The 19,117-nt window shown below is 37.5% G+C and overlaps 2 protein-coding genes across 11 annotated transcripts in view; one reads left to right on the top strand and one right to left on the bottom strand.

The window, feature by feature from the left end:
* The window catches only part of LOC306860731 (rho guanine nucleotide exchange factor 10-like protein), a 52,024-nt gene extending 40,976 nt beyond the window's left edge, over positions 1–11,048 (bottom strand). For 4 of the 9 annotated variants that reach the window (XM_079402583.1, XM_079402587.1, XM_079402585.1 and 1 more), the window contains exons 1-2: positions 10,749–11,048; positions 9,003–9,068 (exon numbers count right to left, since the gene is read on the bottom strand). In XM_079402583.1, coding sequence (XP_079258709.1) covers positions 9,003–9,039 — 37 coding nt within the window. In that variant the 5' untranslated portion in view covers positions 9,040–9,068; positions 10,749–11,048. Of the gene's footprint in view, positions 1–9,002; positions 9,183–10,748 lie in introns of those variants that run through there. The other 5 variants (XM_079402588.1, XM_079402590.1, XM_079402589.1 and 2 more) reach the window with 2 other exon arrangements.
* A 1,205-nt stretch (positions 11,049–12,253) lies between these two features.
* LOC306860729 (protein RCC2 homolog) lies at positions 12,254–19,068 on the top strand. 2 transcript variants are annotated; one of them, XM_079402580.1, is made up of 14 exons: positions 12,254–12,459; positions 12,553–12,833; positions 13,420–13,634; positions 14,145–14,238; positions 15,349–15,492; positions 15,864–15,995; positions 16,095–16,183; positions 16,283–16,397; positions 16,487–16,653; positions 16,734–16,914; positions 17,001–17,106; positions 17,205–17,277; positions 17,580–17,657; positions 17,741–19,068. In XM_079402580.1, the coding sequence occupies exons 3-14, from the start codon at positions 13,431–13,433 to the stop codon at positions 17,843–17,845; spliced, it is 1,488 nt and encodes a 495-aa protein (XP_079258706.1). In that variant the 5' UTR covers positions 12,254–12,459; positions 12,553–12,833; positions 13,420–13,430; the 3' UTR covers positions 17,846–19,068. The 2 variants fall into 2 exon arrangements, with proteins under 2 accessions (XP_079258706.1, XP_079258707.1); XM_079402581.1 differs by lacking the exon at positions 12,553–12,833 and having other exon boundaries at positions 12,255–12,459.
* Positions 19,069–19,117: the final 49 nt, after the last annotated feature.

The following is a 19,117-nucleotide window of genomic DNA, read 5'->3' as shown; positions in this document are numbered from 1 at the left end:
GCTACTGTGTTCTGGGTGGTTGATTGAATGTTGCTAGGTAGGTGGTAGTTGGATCTTTAAGGGTGGTTATTTGAGTGTTACTATGCCGGTGCTATGGTGTTCTGAGTGTTATTTAAGCATTGCAATGGAATTGCTATGATTTCCTGAGTGTTTGAGGGTTGCTGTGATGTTCTGAGTAGTTGTTTGAGCACTGCTATGTGGTTGATAGAATGTTATGAGTGGTTGTTTGAACAGTGCAATGGTGTTCTGACGCTGCTAGAGTATTCTGAGTGGTTGTTTAAGTGTTGCTATAGGATTGCAAAGTATGTTCTGTGTTTGTTTAAGCACTGTGATGGTGTTTTAAATGGTTGTTTTTGTTTTTGCTATGTGACTGACAGCGTTTTCTGAGTGGTGGTTTGAGTGTTGCTAAGGTGTTCTGAGTGGTTGTTTTTGTTTTTGCTATGCGATAGTGTGTTCTGAGTGGTTGTATGAGCATTGTGATGATGTTCTGAGTGTTTGTTGAAATGTTGTGATGATGTTCTGAGTGTTTGTTTAAATGTTGTGATGATGTTCTGAGTGTTTGTTTAAGAACTGTGATGGTGTTCTGAGTGTTTATTTAAAGCTGCATGGTGATGGTGTTTTTTTGGTTAAAAATTATCTGAAATCAATATTTGAGCAAGTACATAACCAGCCAGTGTTCAAAACTATCACCTTACTGTAGCCTGATTCACAACGGTTAGCTTATAATAATGTTTTCTAATTTGAGTGGTACGGGTAGGTTTCTGCGGGAAATTCGAGCATAGCGCCACATTACGTCACGTCTGTAAACAAAGAAGTTGTCCCTGCTACTATGCTACTATGCTATTGCATCTGCGAATGCTGCAGGTGGCGCATCGTTTATAGCCTTTTCTCACAGCAGCTAGAATAATTAAAATGTATAATTTTGATGGCGGATTTTAATCTATTTTAAATTAAACTATATTCCAGTTTTAAATGTGCTTCTGATTACAGATTGCCTGAAAAAAAGTTTAATATTTTTTATTTGTTAAATGCTTAGGCTAATGTTTTTCCCGTGTGCAGTCAAATGTCCTGGTGTATGGACTATGCAGTGTTCTCAGCGATTTAGATATTTATTTATTTAATAATAAATAAATAACTAACCCCCCCCCCCCCCCCCCCCCTGCGTACAGCACCCCCAGCATAAAACATCTTCCCGCGCCCCTGCATATGATGCGATTTCAAGTTTTCCTTTCTCTTTGGAGTGTTACAAGCTGATTGTGCATAGATAAGATCCCTGAAGTTGCAAAGACTAAAGTCTCAAAACCAAAGAGATATTCTTTATAAAAGTTAAACTTGTCCACGCCCCCCTAAAATGGCTCATTCAAACACGCCCCCACATGTCTACGTCATGTTGTGGGGAGATTTTCATAACACCGCCCAAATGTATACGCAAAGAAAGGGGGCGTGATTTTTATTCTCGCTGTAGTATTGTTGCTGCCACTGGCGCCATGTCGTGGAGACGCTGTGTTTCGTTGTGAAAGCGAAACTACTTTGTTTGGGTTTCCAAAAGAGGACACAACTGGAAGCCAGTGGTTAAGTTGTATTTACAACAGAACAGAACCGTTACAGAACAGTTCAACCCAAATATTAGAGTGTGTGCAGCACATTTTACGGAAGACTATTTCCTGAACCTGGCAGGCTTGCACAAAGGCTGTTTCTATAAAGTGGGCCAATTCCAACTTTGCAAGGACAGTCTGGTGCTTCTGACTCACAGCCTGTAATTATGTTTCTGCTACTGACGATTCAAACGCGAGTTTTGAGCAGTGTTGAGTAGTGCTTGTTGTTTGTAGTTTCTCCGATCATAAATGCAGACATGGTAATGTTTATGCTGCGCGATGCAACGCGTAAAAAGACAGTATAAGTCATTATAATCAGTAATTATGTCCCCACTGGATGCAATAAATGCCTTATTTGTAATGGGTTTACTTGTTTTAGTCTCGTCTCGCCGGGAAACGGCATCACTATACGGTGAGGGGCGAAACATTTCCGTCACATGCTTGAGGTATTCGGCCAATCACAACGCACTGGATAGCCGGCCAATCAGAGCAAAGCCTCGCTTCTCAGAACGATGAGCTTTGTAAAAATCAACGGGTTTCAGAAAGGCGGGGCACAGAGGAGCAACAATAATGTTCAGTATGTGGAAAATAATGTGTTTTTTGAACTTTAAACCACATAAACACATTGCATTACACCAAATACACAAAATAATGTTCTTTTTAGCAACGTCATATGACCCCTTTAAAGAAAACCAGTTCGAAGGGTGCAAAGTTTGCTTTTTGCGTTAAAAGAATTTCTTAATATGAAATTCAAATGGTATGACAATTTGATTAAACTGTACAGAAATTGACAATTGACACTATACTCATAGTCACGCAATGCTGATGTGGTTAATTTGAGAATAAAGTATAACAATAATAATAATTTGCACGGTTTGATGTGATATGAGCTAACCGATCTTTAGATTAAATCACCATTGGTAGCACGATTTATGATAATCCTCAATTGGGCAGAACAAACGTGACTGACTTGTAACTTACTTGTTCAGATGACAATATCTGGTGAAAATTCTTATTTGGGTCATATACCTGTATTCTAAGCCGTAGACTAATCTGTGATTGCGAAGTACAGTAAATATCCTTACCGGTGCAGTGACTGACTGCCACACATTCACCTCAAACATTAGATTCATCCGAGCTGGAGCTGTGCCAACTCACAACCCCAGGCAAGCAAGATAATGCTGCAATTCCAGGTTTTCAAACATAGATGGCGACAAAGAGGCAAAACTTACGGACTGCAGCTTTAAGCGTTGTGATGGTGTTCTAAGTGTTTAGTTAAGCACTGTGATGGTGTTCTGAGTGTTTAAGCGTTGTGATGGTGTTCTGAGTGTTTAAGCACTGTGATGGTGTTCGTTTAAGTGTTGTGATGGTGTTCTGTGTGTTTAAGTGTTGTGATGGTGTTCTGTGTGTTTAAGTGTTGTTATGGTGTTCTGGGTGTTTAAGCGTTGTGATGGTGTTCTGGGTGTTTGTTTAAGTGTTGTGATGGTGTTCTGTGTGTTTAAGTGTTGTGATGGTGTTCTGAGTGTTTAAGCGTTGTGATGGTGTTCTGAGTGTTTAAGCGTTGTGATGGTGTTCTGGGTGTTTGTTTAAGTGTTCTGATAGTGTTCTGAGTGTTTAAGCACTGTGATGGTGTTTGTTTAAGCGTTGTGATGGTGTTCTGGGTGTTTGTTTAAGCGTTGTGATGGTGTTCGGGGTGTTTGTTTAAGCATTGTGATGGTGTTCTGGGTGTTTGTTTAAGTGTTGTGATAGTGTTCTGAGTGTTTAAGCGTTGTGATGGTGTTCTGGGTGTTTGTTTAAGTGTTGTGATGGTGTTCTGGGTGTTTGAGTGTTGTGATGGTGTTCTGGGTGCTTTTTTAAGTGTTGTGATGGTGTTCTGAGTGTTTAAGTGTTGTGATGGTGTTCTGAGTGTTTGTTTAAGCGTTGTGATGGTGTTCTGGGTGTTTGTTTAAGTGTTGTGATAGTGTTCTGAGTGTTTAAGCGTGATGGTGTTCTGGGTGTTTGTTTAAGTGTTGTGATGTGTTCTGGGTGCTTGTTTGAGTGTTGTGATGGTGTTCTGGGTGTTTGTTTAAGTGTTGTGATGGTGTTCTGGGTGTTGGTTTAAGTGTTGTGATGGTATTGTGAGTGTTTGTTTAAGCATTGTGATGGTGCTCTGGGTGTTTGTTTAAGTGTTGTGATGGTGTTCTGAATGTTTAAACACTGTGATGGTGTTCTGAGTGTTTAAGCATTGTGATTGTGTTAGTAGTGTTTGTATGAGCACTGTGTGGTGTTTGAGTATTTGTTTAAGCACTGCGATGGTGTTCTGGGTGTTGGTTTAAGTGTTGTGATGGTGTTCTGAGTGTTTGTTTAAGCACTGTGATGGTATTCTGAGTGATTGTTTAAGCATTGTGATGTGTTCGGAGTGTTTCTATAAGCACTGTGATGGTGTTCTGAGTGTTTGTTTAAGCACCGTGATGGTGTTCTGAGTGTTTGTTTAAGCATTGTAATGTGTTCTGAGTGTTTGTATAAGCACTGTGATGGTGTTCTGAGTGTGTGTATAAGCTCTGAGTGTTTCTTTAAGCACTGTGATGTGTTCTGAGTGTTTCTTTAAGCACTGTGATGGTGTTCTGAGTGTTTGTTTACTGTGATGGTGTTCTGAGTGTTTGTTTAAGCATTGTGATAGTGCTCTGAGTATTTGTTTAAGCATTGCAATATGTTCTGAGTGTTTGTATAAGCACTGTGATGGTGTTTTTTTAAGCACTGTGTGGTGTTCTGAGTGTTTGTTTAAGTGTTGTGATGGTGTTCTGAGTGTTTCTTTAAGCACTGTGATGTGTTCTGAGTGTTTCTTTAAGCACTGTGATGTGTTCTGAGTGTTTCTTTAAGCACTGTGATGTGTTCTGAGTTTTTCTTTAAGCACTGTGTGGTGTTTTGAGTGTTTGTTTAAGTGTTTTGATGGTGTTCTGAGTGTTTCTTTAAGCACTGTGTGGTGTTCTGAGTATTTGTTTAAGCACTGTGATGTGTTCTGAGTGTTTTTTAAGCACTGCGATGGTGTTCTGAGTGTTGGTTTAAGTGTTGTGATGGTGTTCTGAGTGTTTGTTTAAGCACTGTGATGGTGTTCTGAGTGATTGTTTAAGCACTGTGATAGTGCTCTGAGTATTTGTTTAAGCACTGTGATGGTGTTCTGAGTGTTTGTTTAAGCACTGTGATGGTGTTCTGAGTGTTTGTTTAAGCACTGTGATGTGTTCTGAGTGTTTGTTTAAGCATTGTAATGTGTTCTGAGTGTTTGTATAAGCACTGTGATGGAGTTCTGAGTGTGTGTATAAGCTCTGAGTGTTTGTTTAAGTGTTGTGATGGTGTTCTGAGTGTTTGTTTAAGTGTTGTGATGGTATTCTGAGTGTTTCTTTAAGCACTGTGTGGTGTTCTGAGTGATTGTTTAAGCATTGTGATAGTGCTCTGAGTATTTGTTTAAGCACTGTGATGTGTTCTGAGTGTTTCTATAAGCACTGTGATGGTGTTCTGAGTGTTTGTTTAAGCATTGTAATGTGTTCTGCGTGTTTGTATAAGCACTGTGATGGTGTTCTAAGTGTGTGTATAAGCTCTGAGTGTTTGCTTAAGTGTTGTGATGGTGTTCTGAGTGTTTGTTTAAGTGTTCTGATGGTGTTCTGAGTGTTTCTTTAAGCACTGTGATGTGTTCTGAGTGTTTCTTTAAGCACTGTGATGGTGTTCTGAGTGTGTGTATAAGCTCTGAGTGTTTGCTTAAGTGTTGTGATGGTGTTCTGAGTGTTTAAGCATTGTGATAGTGCTCTGAGTATTTGTTTAAGCATTGCAATGTGTTGTGAGTGTTTGTATAAGCACTGTGATGGTGTTTTTTTTAAGCACTGTGTGGTGTTCTGAGTGTTTGTTTAAGTGTTTTGATGGTGTTCTGAGTGTTTCTTTAAGCACTGTGATGTGTTCTGAGTGTTTTTTAAGCACTGCGATGGTGTTCTGGGTGTTGGTTTAAATGTTGTGATGGTGTTCTGAGTGTTTGTTTAAGCACTGTGATGGTGTTCTGAGTGATTGTTTAAGCATTGTGATAGTGCTCTGAGTATTTGTTTAAGCACTGTGATGGTGTTCTGAGTGTTTGTTTAAGCATTGGAATGTGTTCTGAGTGTTTGTATAAGCACTGTGATGGTGTTCTGAGTGTGTGTATAAGCTCTGAGTGTTTGTTTAAGTGTTGTGATGGTGTTCTGAGTGTTTGTTTAAGTGTTGTGGTGGTGTTCTGGGTGTTTCTTTAAGCACTGTGATGGTGTTTTGAGTGTTTCTTTACTGGGATGGTGTTCTGAGTGTTTGTTTAAGCATTGTGATAGTGCTCTGAGTATTTGTTTAAGCATTGCAATGTGTTCTGAGTGTTTGTATAAGCACTGTGATGGTGTTTTGAGTATTTTTTTAAGCACTGTGTGGTGTTCTGAGTGTTTGTTTAAGTGTTGTGATGGTGTTCTGAGTGTTTCTTTAAGCACTGTGATGTGTTCTGAGTGTTTCTTTAAGCACTGTGATGTGCTCTGAGTGTTTCTTTAAGCACTGTGATAGTGCTCTGAGTATTTGTTTAAGAATTGTAATGTGTTCTGGGTGTTTGTATAAGCACTGTGATGGTGTTCTGAGTGTTTCTTTACTGTGATGGTGTTCTGAGTGTTTGTTTAAGCACTGTGATAGTGCTCTGAGTATTTGTTTAAGCATTGCAATGTGTTTTGAGTGTTTTTTAAGCACTGTGATGTGTTCTGAGTGTTTGTTTAAGTGTTGTGATGGTGTTCTAAGTGGTTGTTTAAGCACTGTGATTGTGTTGTTTTTGCTATGTGATTGATAGCATGTTCTGAGTGGTTGTATGAGTGTTGCTAAGGTGTTCTGCGTGCTATGTGATAGTGTGTTCTGAGCAGTTTTTAAGGACTGCTATGTGATTGTTTTTAAAAAAAAAGGCACCCCTAAACTTCATTACTACAAACGTGGATTTGGAAATATTTAAAAAAATGTTTTAAGTATAGAGAATAATCCTGTACATCTACTGTATTTTATTTCATGAGCATTATGTTTGTCAGTGTAACCACTAAGCCACAGTATAATCCCCAGGACCTGCCTGCTATGGACTGATTGCAATGAAACATTCTGAATTAGCATTCATAATGCAATTTCACATTAAAGCATAAACACAACAAACAAAAATTAGGTCTTTACGATTCAGTGCACATTCTGTATCTAAGCAGCTACATTTGTATTCCATTATGATGCCAGACTGAGTTAAAGAAAAGGCTCAAAAATATCTTTTGACCATAACATTGGAGACAAAACCCTTGCGAGTCATCAGATTTGTTTGGAAAAACACCCAAAAATCACAAGCTAAAAGCCAAAACGCCCTCCCTCTGATAACACATACCACAAACATCGAACAGATGGACAAAATAATACAGATGAAAACAATCGGTTACATACACCAAAAGTGTGACTGAGTTGTGAGCTGAATCCAGAAATAATAGAGTAATGACAGCATATAACTTTTGCTGTAAACTACAAAGTCGAGTTAAGCAACAAAACACGACATCACTTTTTGGCAATTTTTGACCAGTTGTTGGAACATTACGTTTAGCCAAAACACAGTAATAGAGATTACAGACTCTTCTGCACTGGACGGAGAAAAACAGATCATGTGATGAGCAGGATTACACATGTGACCATATGGTCTCTATAGAGAATACTCAACTGAAAGTACTTCATACTAGTAAATGGTTTCACCTGCTCCAAGAAAGTGGGTTGTGCAAATCAACAGTGTAACAACCAGTTACAAACAAGAACTTCCCATGCTCACATTTCTATGTTTGAAATTTATTCAAACGTAGATTAATTTATTAATTAATTTCCCTCAAATTTTTCCATGGTGCAGATTTACCTTTATAAAATAACACAAATCGGTTACTCAAGTCAATATAAGCTCACATGACTTGAAAATGGCTCTAAAGGTCAGTAATCATGCAGTGCTCAAACGCTCTATTCCCTTCAACAATCACTAAACCAACAAAACAGTTGTTTACCGTGCCACTTGTCCTCGTCCCCCTCTCTCCAGCAAAAGTTTGAGAACCCCTTAGACCCGGCCAGGTGGACTTTGGGTGAAACTAGAAATTTAAGCGACTGTCTCATGCAAGCAGTCTCCATGGCTGCAGGATAGTTGTGTGTCAAGAGCAGGTGGCATATGGTGGAAGAATTGCTCTGCTGCAGCATATGGTCAGTTACCTTGAGCACTGCAGAGCCCTCAAGCAGTTTCACAAGCTCTCTGGAGATTAAGAGGGTAATGCTGTATTCAACTGGGTAACTGATTCAGAGTTTTACACACTGTACTGTTCTATAATATACCGAACAGGTGACATGCACGGGTCATTGACAGTTACACTGTCATTATGGTTTCTCTTTGTTTGAAAAGTGCACACCCTAATGTGTCATGCACAGCTACCCTTTGTTTGGGCCTTGTTTATACCAGAGAGTTCAGTGAACAGTGTGATGTCACATGACGCACCTTCTCAAGCATCTTGGCAGGACTAGCAAATCATGACTAAGCCCAAGTGGGCTCGGAGGATTTGAATTTAAATCATAGTATGTGGGTTAATGACGTATGAGTGTCCACGATACAGAAAATCTGCTAAAAATCTAGTTTAAAACACACGTCAAATTCCTAATGTACAGTAATGTATTCATGTTGATTTCATATGGTAATGAAAAACTTGTATACCATTTTTAAGAAAAGTAAAAGTTTACATTTTTTTTAATGTGGTTTAATAATCTTTTACGTGTTTAAAATGTTTCAATTTAAGTGTAATAAAGTAAATGTCCTTACACCTTGAATAAATGTGAGTGTATACAGCTCAATCATAATTTGCAAATGAACAAATGGTAAAAAGTATTTTTTTAAATATTATAAATGATTCATTTGTTAATATCATTAAAAAAAAATTGCACCGCATGACATTTTACAACCTGAACTAACCTTACCTTATCATAAAAGGTCAAATGATCTCATATTTTAAGAGACTCGTTAATGGTAACACAAAGTTATAAGGTCCTGAGTTGTTATTGTTAACTAAAACTAATGAAGTTTTTTTGGTAAAAGAAATTAAATTAAATTAAAGCACTTAATTTAAATTAAAGCAATAAAATTACTGACGTTAAAGTGATAAAATTACTTAAACTAAAAATGATACATTAATAAAACAAGCTAAAATTAAAATGAAACCTACAAATAAAAAATAAAAGCTAATTCAGAATATTAATAAATGCTACAATAGTATATTAATAATATTAAAATAACTTAGTCTGCATGAGTCCTCTCTCTTTTAATTAATCAATTGATATTAATTACATTTTAAATATCTAATACATCCAGAAAACAATGAGCATCATAATCCGTGTACAAACCTTTTTCAGGAGGGTTAAGAGACTGTGGAGATGCCATGAAGTTAATATGTAGTCATATCTGCAATCCTGAAAAAGAGAAAAGCTTTGTGTCAACACATGTATTCTAAAATGTTCAACTCAAAGTCCCTGAACACACACAGGATGGTCTAATGAAACACAATGCTTTTAAACTGTAGCACAACTAACACCACACCCCTGGATATCAGTGAAATATGACTTTTGCTGAAATTAAAGTTTTTCTGTTGTTCATGGACATTACAGGTTACTAAAGGAGACTGGGTGGAAATGTTACATTCCTCAACAGTGCGTGGCAGATCCAGGCTTGCCTTACCAGCTGAATCCTTTCACAATATCTCCTCCCACATTTACTGGGAAAGACTCTCGGTGTGTGTCAGAACAACACAATTCAGCCAAGAGGAATGACCGGAGGCTGATATAGACAAATGTGCTGCAAGGACTTCAGGACAGGTTTAGTTACATCAGTATTTATAATAGAATTAGTCAGCAATTTGTTAACCGCATCAGATCTCTTCCCTCCCATAACGTGTGGCAGTAATATTGCCAAGGTAATGAGTTTAAATGAATACTGACTTTAAATGCAGATAAATGTTACTGCCTAACTTCACAAAGTACTTGTAAAGAGTTTATCTCATTTCCTGATAGATAAGCTAACAGCTGGAGGTCAGTGTGCTAGAATTATTCACTAGAAAAAACAGGCAGGGGGACCAGGCTGAAACCAGTGACTAGACAAAGGCAAACAGCATATTTCCCACCTCGATAGACGCAGCAAGGTTGAATGGTTGAGAGTAAAGCACATAGTAAGAGCTGCAGGCCCAATGAATGGCCCAGCAACTCCTTTCAAATAAATAACATAGGCATCACCTTGGACACAGGCACAAAGACAGAGGCATCTGGACCTCCACACATATTAACTATCCATGGCCACTCTTTTCAGACACTCTTTACAATGATATCCTTCTCTACTTCCTGGAGTTGCTATGTGAATTTACATTTAATCAATGCATTAGACGGCAGATCTGATAAAGTGAAGGAAGACCAGATTTTCTGATAAAACACTGTAGCTTTGAGGTTAAAAAATGACCAAAAGGAATGGTTTGATTCAAAATGGTCATCCCACGAGTCAGCTCATATCAAACCACTGGGAGGTAAGGCTGAAGGATGGACCATGAATCTGCTCTCAGATTAGCTTTAGCACTGAACTGACATACAGATGTCAGATTACCTTTTAAATGTCACACATAGACCATAGTAAAAGTCATCCACTATTGCAGTCAAATGAAATGTAGCTTTGATTGAAATGTTATTGTCCACCAGGCTTCATAAATTTCCCTCTTGGATCAATACGATCTATTTATGTCAATCTGTTTATCTATCAAAATGCCAAAAAAAATCTATTTTTGTTGAAGTAGAGGCCAGATTTATATTAATATCAATTATATAAATATCAAATAATTATAACAGAATCTAAATCACAAAAGAACAAAACAATTTCCCTGTAAGTGAATTTCCAACATTCTTTCTCATCTAGCAGTAATCTCAGTATATAAATCAAATGGCATAACATGGTCAGATTATGCACAATAATTTTTTTCATCTGAGAGTGTGGATGCTTTTTGATTTTTATCTACAGCTTCATCACTCACCCCCAATGAGGATGATTTTCATATGTAAAACAAATATAGCACTAGAATTTTAGCTTCTTTTTCCAAAGAAAGATTTACTCACAAGCCTGGCTTTACGCCCCTTAAATGTCACCCCTCTGATATTGTCCTTATTGATCACAAGATATCAATATAATCCATTGTCATGTCTGCTCCCATCTTTGCGCAGTGCAGCCATCTGTGAATCTACAATTGATGACACCCCTGTATCTTCCTCAGAAAGCACAGCAACTGTGAAGAGCTGATTTCAAATGTTTCTTTAAGTGAAGGAACAAGTTCTGAGACTCCCAATCCATTAACTGACACGGCTTCTCCCACGAATATGAAAACTCTTCTCCCTCTATTCTTTTCCCTCAGTCCCTCCCTTTTTCCTTTCTTTGCACTCACTCCTTCCCCCTGCTGTACATCAGTATGCAAATACTCAAAAGAAATAACCAGCCAATGGCAGGCCATCAGGCCTGCAATCCCACCAATCACAGAACAGCAATTTTTCTTTCACTAGTTCCATGCTGCTGAAGGGAAACACAGCATTGATAGAAGGAAAAAGAGAGGCATTACTATGCTAGATAGACAGTGTGTTAAGAACAAGAAGTTAATTGAAAGAAATTAACTTAAGTAAAAAAAATGTTCCTACTGTGTCAACAGGCAAAATGTAAGCATATTTAATTAAATGTAAAGGAATTTTCCCCTCTCATGTATAGAAGACATAATGCTGTGTAATGTTAAGGGGGAATAAATAAAGACAAGTAAAAAAAACTAAATAACAATTTATTAAAATTATGTTACTTCCAAATTATGATATTGCTTAATATCTCAAATTGTATTTTGATTTTCCCCTCATTCAAGGATTTTAAAATTATTTTTATTATATGTAGTTTTTTAAAATATTATATATATAGATTATTTTAGCTTTACGTGAACATTGTCTCTTACTATTAGAAATTAGACTATTACTATTAGAAGAATACAGCTTGCTTTTGTCTTGAGGACCTCAATTTAAATGCCAGTTGGTATTGGTTCAAATGAGCCATACTGTACTATTTTCTAGCATGCAACATGTTTCAAAAGAGTAACAAATCTACTGGTAAAATAAAAACCAATCAGCTTTTAAACAAGTACACATGCATACAGACATCATACCTAAAATGGAATTTAATTTCCTTTAATCCACATTCAATGTGCACATATATCTCAATCAGAAACAGTGAATGGCTGGTAGATTGATTTTCTCCTCATTAACATGCAACAGTGTTATATTACATATGACTTTCTATAATAATTGCACAACCTTTTTTATTTCATATTGGATTTATTTATCTGGAACATACAGTAGAATAATCACACTTACCATGCACACTCCATCTACAGAATTCCCTTTACCCTTTCATTTCAACGGATACAGTTTTGCAAGAAATGTAAGAATTACAGAAGTTGTAGTTGGAAGTAGGGATAGATGCATATTTCCAGGCCATAAAAAACAATCCGATTCAAATTTGTCGGCATTCGATTGCACCATGGTGGAGAAAGTTGTTTACAATGCATAATACGTCCTCCACCTCAGCAGAGGGCACTATAGAGTCTAGTCAACAGGACTAATAATTTGTAGTTCGCCCAGCTCTGCATCTCATCCTCGTGTTTTTGTTTTGTGGACTACACTCTCACTGCCATGAAAGTTACATGAGTGTTTTAATTCTACACCTGAACCTAAAATACCATAGTAAAAAGAAAAGAAAAAAGACCTCTTGAGCTCAACACTTTCGTTCCAAGCAACACAGGTAAACTTACATTTTTTTAAAGTAGGAGAAACTTTTCTGTGTACTTCTACACGACTGACTGTAAAATTACGTTAAATGTGCACTTCTTTCAAGATTTCAAGAAACTCCGCGAGCTCTGCAGCCAGATGTGAGCGATATGAGTGCGCGCTGCACCCACGTGGTTTGATCGCGAGGCTGCGAGTCTTTTGTTCCGAATCAATCAAAAAAAAAAAACGAGGAAGACGGACAGACATAAGTAGAGCATCTGAATCAGGAAATCTACTTATATAATAATCGCATCTTCCAGCACAAGAGACCAAGCCACTAAACTCAACGCGGCTATATTCCGTGAACTATATTTGTATTTAAAGTAGATAGGGGAAAGTTTTACTCAGGTGAGTTATGATATTCTCGATGTTTATGATTGCGGCTTCGGATGCAAAAGCAGTGTAGCATGCTAACACTGCTACGTCTGCATCATACACATCTGTAAACGTTATGTCCCTCAAACGCACTTTCCGTGGGGTTTAAGTTGATGATCTGGACCGTTTTTACAGGACACGTGGGTAAGGGGGTAGTTTAGTTACTAGTCTGTTTGAAGCAAAGCGGTGCTAGTTGGCTAACCGGCTGCTGCGTTATAAAACATAACAAAGAAACAAATGGAGACTGAGTGAGACAGACGCGTTGCTGCTGAGTCTTTTGTTACAGCGCTGCTAGTGTGTTAGCATAGCACGAGACCTCTGCTTTCATAACGCTTTATACTTATATCTTTAGATATAGGAAGAAATGTGACATTGCCATTACTAATAAGCAGAGCATGTGTGTTTTCTTAAGGATTCTTTTGCTGTGAGATAATTGGGGATATGAATCACATTGACTTCGTGTCTTCATTCCCATGTTTCGACTCGTTTGATTCTTCTTTGTCAAATTGTAGTGGGAACAGTAAACCGTTCGCTTACTCCTTTTTTGTTTTTATTGTAGGATTTTGAACTATGCCACGCAAGAAGGTGACAGATGTGTCTGGGAACGGTGGACTGAAGAGAAAAAGAGGCGGAGGAAAGAAAAAGGACAGGGAGTTTAGCAGTGACGATGAGTTTGATGACTTTGAACAGGAAAACACAAAGAAACCTGGGAAACCTGCAGCTAAAGCCGGTCTGCAGCCGGTCACTGTGGCTGATGATGTGAAGGAGAAGATTGTAAGCACATATAATGGCTCTTATGGCTTCTTTCTATCTATATCATGTATATACGGATACAGTCACATGCACACACCTATTATTTAGATTTATACACAAGCATGTGATAAAGTGCAGGGGTCTCAAACTTTTTGATGGCAACGACCCAAAAATATGACAATCTTGTGAGGGACCCCATGAAAATTGAAAGCAGCTGTATGTTAAATATGTATGGAGACTTCTTTCCCCTTTTTGAAAAATAGTAAGCATGATATTACAAAGGAGTTTTTTTTTTTTAGATGATTTACTTTGCGTTAAAATAACACTATTTTGCTCACTATTACTGATGTATGAACGCAGATGTAGAAACCTTTTAAAAATATGTATTAAGCTGTAACATTGATTTTGATAGCTATGAAATTTATTTATTTTTTTATTTTTGTATAGACCCCTAAGTACCCCCTAAGGAGCTCAGTTTGAAAACTGTATTAATGGATTGTTGATGGATTTCTTGCTTTTTCTGTTGTGCAGAAACTCGAGGTTCCCAAAGTCAAAGGTCAGTTGCTCGTTTTTGGAGCCACCAACTGGGACCTGATTGGCAGAAAAGAAGTGCCAAAACAGCAAGGTATGATCACGTGTGAGCCAGAGAAATCTGGGTTACAGTATAGTTTTAAAGGCGTTAGAAGACTAGTCTCGCCTGAGTGAGTTATCTGCGTTAATCTGTTAATGAGACATTCTGAAACTAGAATTTAATTTGCACTTTTTAGTTAGCACCTTGGTTTTCTCTTGAAGAGGTTAATAAGCACTGTTTCTGATCACTGTTTCTGCTGCCATAGGCAAGACAGATCTGACAGTGCTGTTATATGAAAGCTAATATCAAAGCAAAGTGAATATTAATATATAAAAGGCTAGATATATTATTCCACCAAAACAGAAATTATATATATATATATATATATATATATATATATATATATATATATACTACTATTAAAAATAAATCGGGGTCAGTAAGATGTTTATGCGCTCTGAAGTTTGCCAAGGCTGCATTTATTTTTTTGGTTAAACAATACAGTAAAAAAAAAAAAAAAAGTAATTTTGTGAAATATTATTTGCTGTTTAATGTTTTCAAATATGATTTATTCCTGTGATTACATACTTGAGTGTCACACGATACTTCAGAAATCATTCTAAAATGCTGATTTGGTGCTCAAGAAACATTTTTTAATATCAATGTTAAAAAAAAACATTGTGCTGCCAATATTTTTATGGAAACTGATAATTTTTTTTCAAGATTCCTCGATCAATAGAATATTCAAAAGAACAACATTTATTTTAAGTAGACTTTTTTTTTTGTAACAGTACTTCACAATTTAATAGACCTTACTCTTGCTTTTTATGCATTTAATGCGTCTTTGCTGAACAAAATCATCAATTAAAACAAAACAAAAAAATCTACTATTTTAAGTACATTCTGACTGAATGTAAAGCAGTGAATTTACACTTCTGTGTGAGATTAATAAGATTTAAGTTGCTATAACTGATACAAATCATATTTTAATCTTCAGAGTAGGGAAAATGCCAGCATCTCACACTGAAAACATGAGACAAATCGGGCCAGGTGCAAAAATCAACTTCACACTTAAAATAAGAAAGAGGAAGTGTGTGGGTTGCAGTCATTTATTGAATCTTCATCTTTGATATACTTTTCATGCGTGTCTGTGTGTTTTTGCAGCTGCTTACAGGAACCTTGGGCAGAATCTGTGGGGCCCCCATCGCTATGGATGTCTCAATGATGTCCAGGTTAGCTGTGTTGTGTCTGGACCCTGTGCTGCCCACAGTCTCATCATCACCACAGAGGGCAAACTCTGGAGCTGGGGTAAGTGTCCACACAAGAACAGTCTGTGGAAACCCTGATCATTTTTTCCCAATATTTTTTTGATGGATAGAAAGTTCAAAAACTATCTATCTGTCTATCTGTGTTTGTGTATAAGTAATACAGTATGCCATTTTTGATCAATTTAATGCATCCTTGCTGAATAACTATAAGAATAACAATAACAGTTCATCACTTTAAAATAATTCTGAAGTCTTTCTGACCCCAACCAATTGTATGTGTGTATGTGTGTATATATATATATATATATATTTCCTCATAAAATAACAATTGGTCAATAAACTAATATATTTTCATAAAAGAAAACGACATATGAATTAAAGATATGAATTTCTGCCTCTGGTCCTTCTCAGGGCGTAATGAAAAAGGGCAGTTGGGTCATGGAGACACTAAACGATTGGAGGCTCCAAAGCTAGTTGAGGGCCTGGGGGAGGAAGTGATTGTAGCAGCTGCTTGTGGTAGAAACCACACCATGGCTTTAACAGGTAGGCAAATTTGTGATATGTTTGTCATGTAATTGCCGTAATTATAATTGTGTTATAAAAATAACTGCAAATGTGGTGTTCTTATGCTTTGTCTCACAGAAAATGGTACTGTCTACTCCTTCGGAGAAAACAAACTGGGGCAGCTCGGCCAGGGCAATCAGACAGATGCTGTGCTCAGCCCAGCTACAGTAAGACTCTCTTGGTTTCACTTGCTTAATGGGGCTTTAATGTAACATGTTCGTTGTATTTTTAATGTTCACAAAACATCTGCATTGATTTACCTACAGATCCAGTACAACGGGCAGCCGATAGTCAAAGTGGCCTGTGGTGCAGAGTTCAGTATGATTGTGGACTGCAAGGGGAACATTTATTCTTTCGGTTGCCCAGAATACGGCCAGCTAGGTAACACTGTAGTAAAATGGGGTTTAACTGAAATAGTCACCAAACACACCTGTTTGGATAATTTACTCTTTTTGTACTTTATCTGAAAGGGCATAACTCGGATGGAAAGTTCATCGCTCGTGCCCAGCGCATTGAGTTTGACTGTGAACTGATCCCTAGACGGGTGGCCATTTTTATTGAGAAAACCAAGGATGGCCAAGTGCTTCCTGTGCCCAATGTCGTGGCTCGGGATGTAGCATGTGGGGCTAATCACACAGTGAGTAACAAGTTTGTGGATTGTGGTCACATATGAATGAATTAAGATGAATATAAGATTATATTGTTGCGTCCACACAGCTGGTGCTAGATTCCCAAAAGCGTGTGTTTTCATGGGGATTTGGGGGATATGGACGACTAGGCCACACCGAGCAGAAAGATGAGATGGTCCCACGGTTAGTCAAGCTCTTTGACTTCCCTGGCCGTGGAGCAACTCAAATATACTGTGGCTATCAGTGTTCCTTTGCTGTCAATGAAACTGGTAAGTTTGTAATTGTTCCCTGGGGAAAAAAAAACAGCCCATCATACCCATCATCTATTTGTGCTTAATGCTTTTTTATTTTTCAGGTGGTCTGTTTTTCTGGGGAGTGACAAACACGTCCCGTGAGTCCACCATGTACCCCAAAGCTGTGCAGGATCTGTGCGGATGGAAGATTCGCAGTCTGGCCTGTGGGTAAGTAAAGACACTCAAAGAGGACTCTCAATGTGTTTTATAAAATATTTAGAAATTTTCAGAATGTTGATTTAAGTGTTATCTATAACTCCTCTCAGGAAGAGCAGTATTGTCATAGCAGCTGATGATAGCACCATTAGCTGGGGACCATCGCCCACATTTGGAGAGCTGGTATGTTTATCTGTGTTCTGATAAAACCTGTTTAAGAATTAAGTCTGTAACTACATAGAAGTTTGGGGTCAGTATAGCCATTAACTGGTGTAATGGCTTGTGAAAATTCAGCTTTACCATCATGGGAATAAAATACGTTTGAAAGTATATTACAATAGAAACGCTTATTTAAAAGTGTAATAATTTCACAATACTACTGTTTACCCTGTTTTTGATCAAATAAATTAAGCCTTGCTAAGCATAAAAGGCTTCCTGCAGTAGTACAAGATAGCAAATTTCTCATTTAAATTTTGCATTTTTAGGGGTATGGTGACAACAAACCCAAGTCATCCACCACTGCTCAAGAGGTCAAAACTCTGGATGGCGTGTACTCGGAACAAGTGAGTTCTTCTGTCAACAACATGAATTCTGTTCTATGTGATATAATCGTATGGGTATGCAACTGGAAACTTTGTCATTTTAGGTGGTGATGGGCTATTCTCACTCCCTGGTTATTGCTCGGCAAGACACAGAGCAGGAGAAAGAAAAGCTCAAGAAGCTTCCCGAATACAACCCGCGCACACTCTGAATGGACACCATTCACATTTTCTCCAGGGGCTTTTTTTTTATGGAATGCCTCTGCTCACTAGGTCACCTGGGTAATCACAGTTTGGTTGGGATGGGATTGTTTATTTTTCCTTTATTTTTGGACATCATATTACATTTTCGAAAGACAAGCCACATGTCGGATTAAAAGTATGAAAGAAGTTGCATTAACTGATCTGTCTTGGCTCGGGCATTTCAGAATGGCAATTGTGGCATCACATGCCTGTTTTATTTTCACAACAGAGCCAGCAACTACTCAGAGCACTCGGATTCCACTGGATCCATCTCCTTTACTTATACATTCCTAATGGAAGTATATCACAGATTTTGTTGTTTATTTTTCCATAACGATGACTGTGAGATCCATGTCTGCTCTCTTCCAAAAACTGGTGCTAAATCATTCTAATGCAGACTATCAATGGGCTAATGGTTAATTAAAAGACAAACTCACTCCATTCTTGTGCCTTTTTAAGTGAGATGATTCAGGCTGAGGAAGTTCAGTTAGTCCTATGACAACTCAAGTGTTATGGGGCACTTCATCTTTTAAACATCACTTTCATTACTTCCAGCTCCATGTTATCATCACCATACATAAGAACATAATTTTCCTCAAGACCACGTAGCTAATATGTAAGCTTTTTTTCCTCTCACTCTTAAGATACAGATTCCTGTTAATCTGATCAGGGAAGTATTATCAACTCCTGCAATGCAAATGAGACGACAGCTGTGAGATTTCTATTAAATTCATTCTTCCTTTTTTAGAAATGTAAATCCTTAATGTTCATGCCCTTGCTAGTATTGTTAACTACAGAAATGCTGTTCTCATGTGTTGATGTTAGCATGTTTTTGAAATAATGGACTTGATGTTGAGAAGAGTAGGATTGTCCCATCATCTGGGACCACAATGTCTTTACAGAGCATCATTTCATGCAATATGTTGAATACTGTGCCATTTCTTTGTGTTCACCTGGGCTTAAACTGTGATCACATTTGCTGTTTCATAATCTGTTTGTAAGTTCATACAAGAATCCATCCACAGTTTTGGGCGAGCAACAAGCTGATGTGTTTTGTTCTATAATTTTAAATTGTGCACTTACAAGAAATGTTCATTTGTTTAGGCAGTATATGTCCAGAAACTGGAATTCCAACTCCTATTCTGAATTCTAATTTTTTTTCTTAATATTAAATAAAGGTTCATGTAAGTTGGTATATGTTGATGCAGTTTTTTTTAACCCATGCATATGCTTTATTTTTG

The sequence above is a fragment of the Barbus barbus genome, assembly GCF_936440315.1.
Source record: "Barbus barbus genome assembly, chromosome: 41".
In the NCBI taxonomy this organism is placed as follows: domain Eukaryota; kingdom Metazoa; phylum Chordata; class Actinopteri; order Cypriniformes; family Cyprinidae; genus Barbus; species Barbus barbus.
Note: the sequence above shows the minus strand (reverse complement) of the source record. Positions and strands in the feature narration are given on the sequence as shown.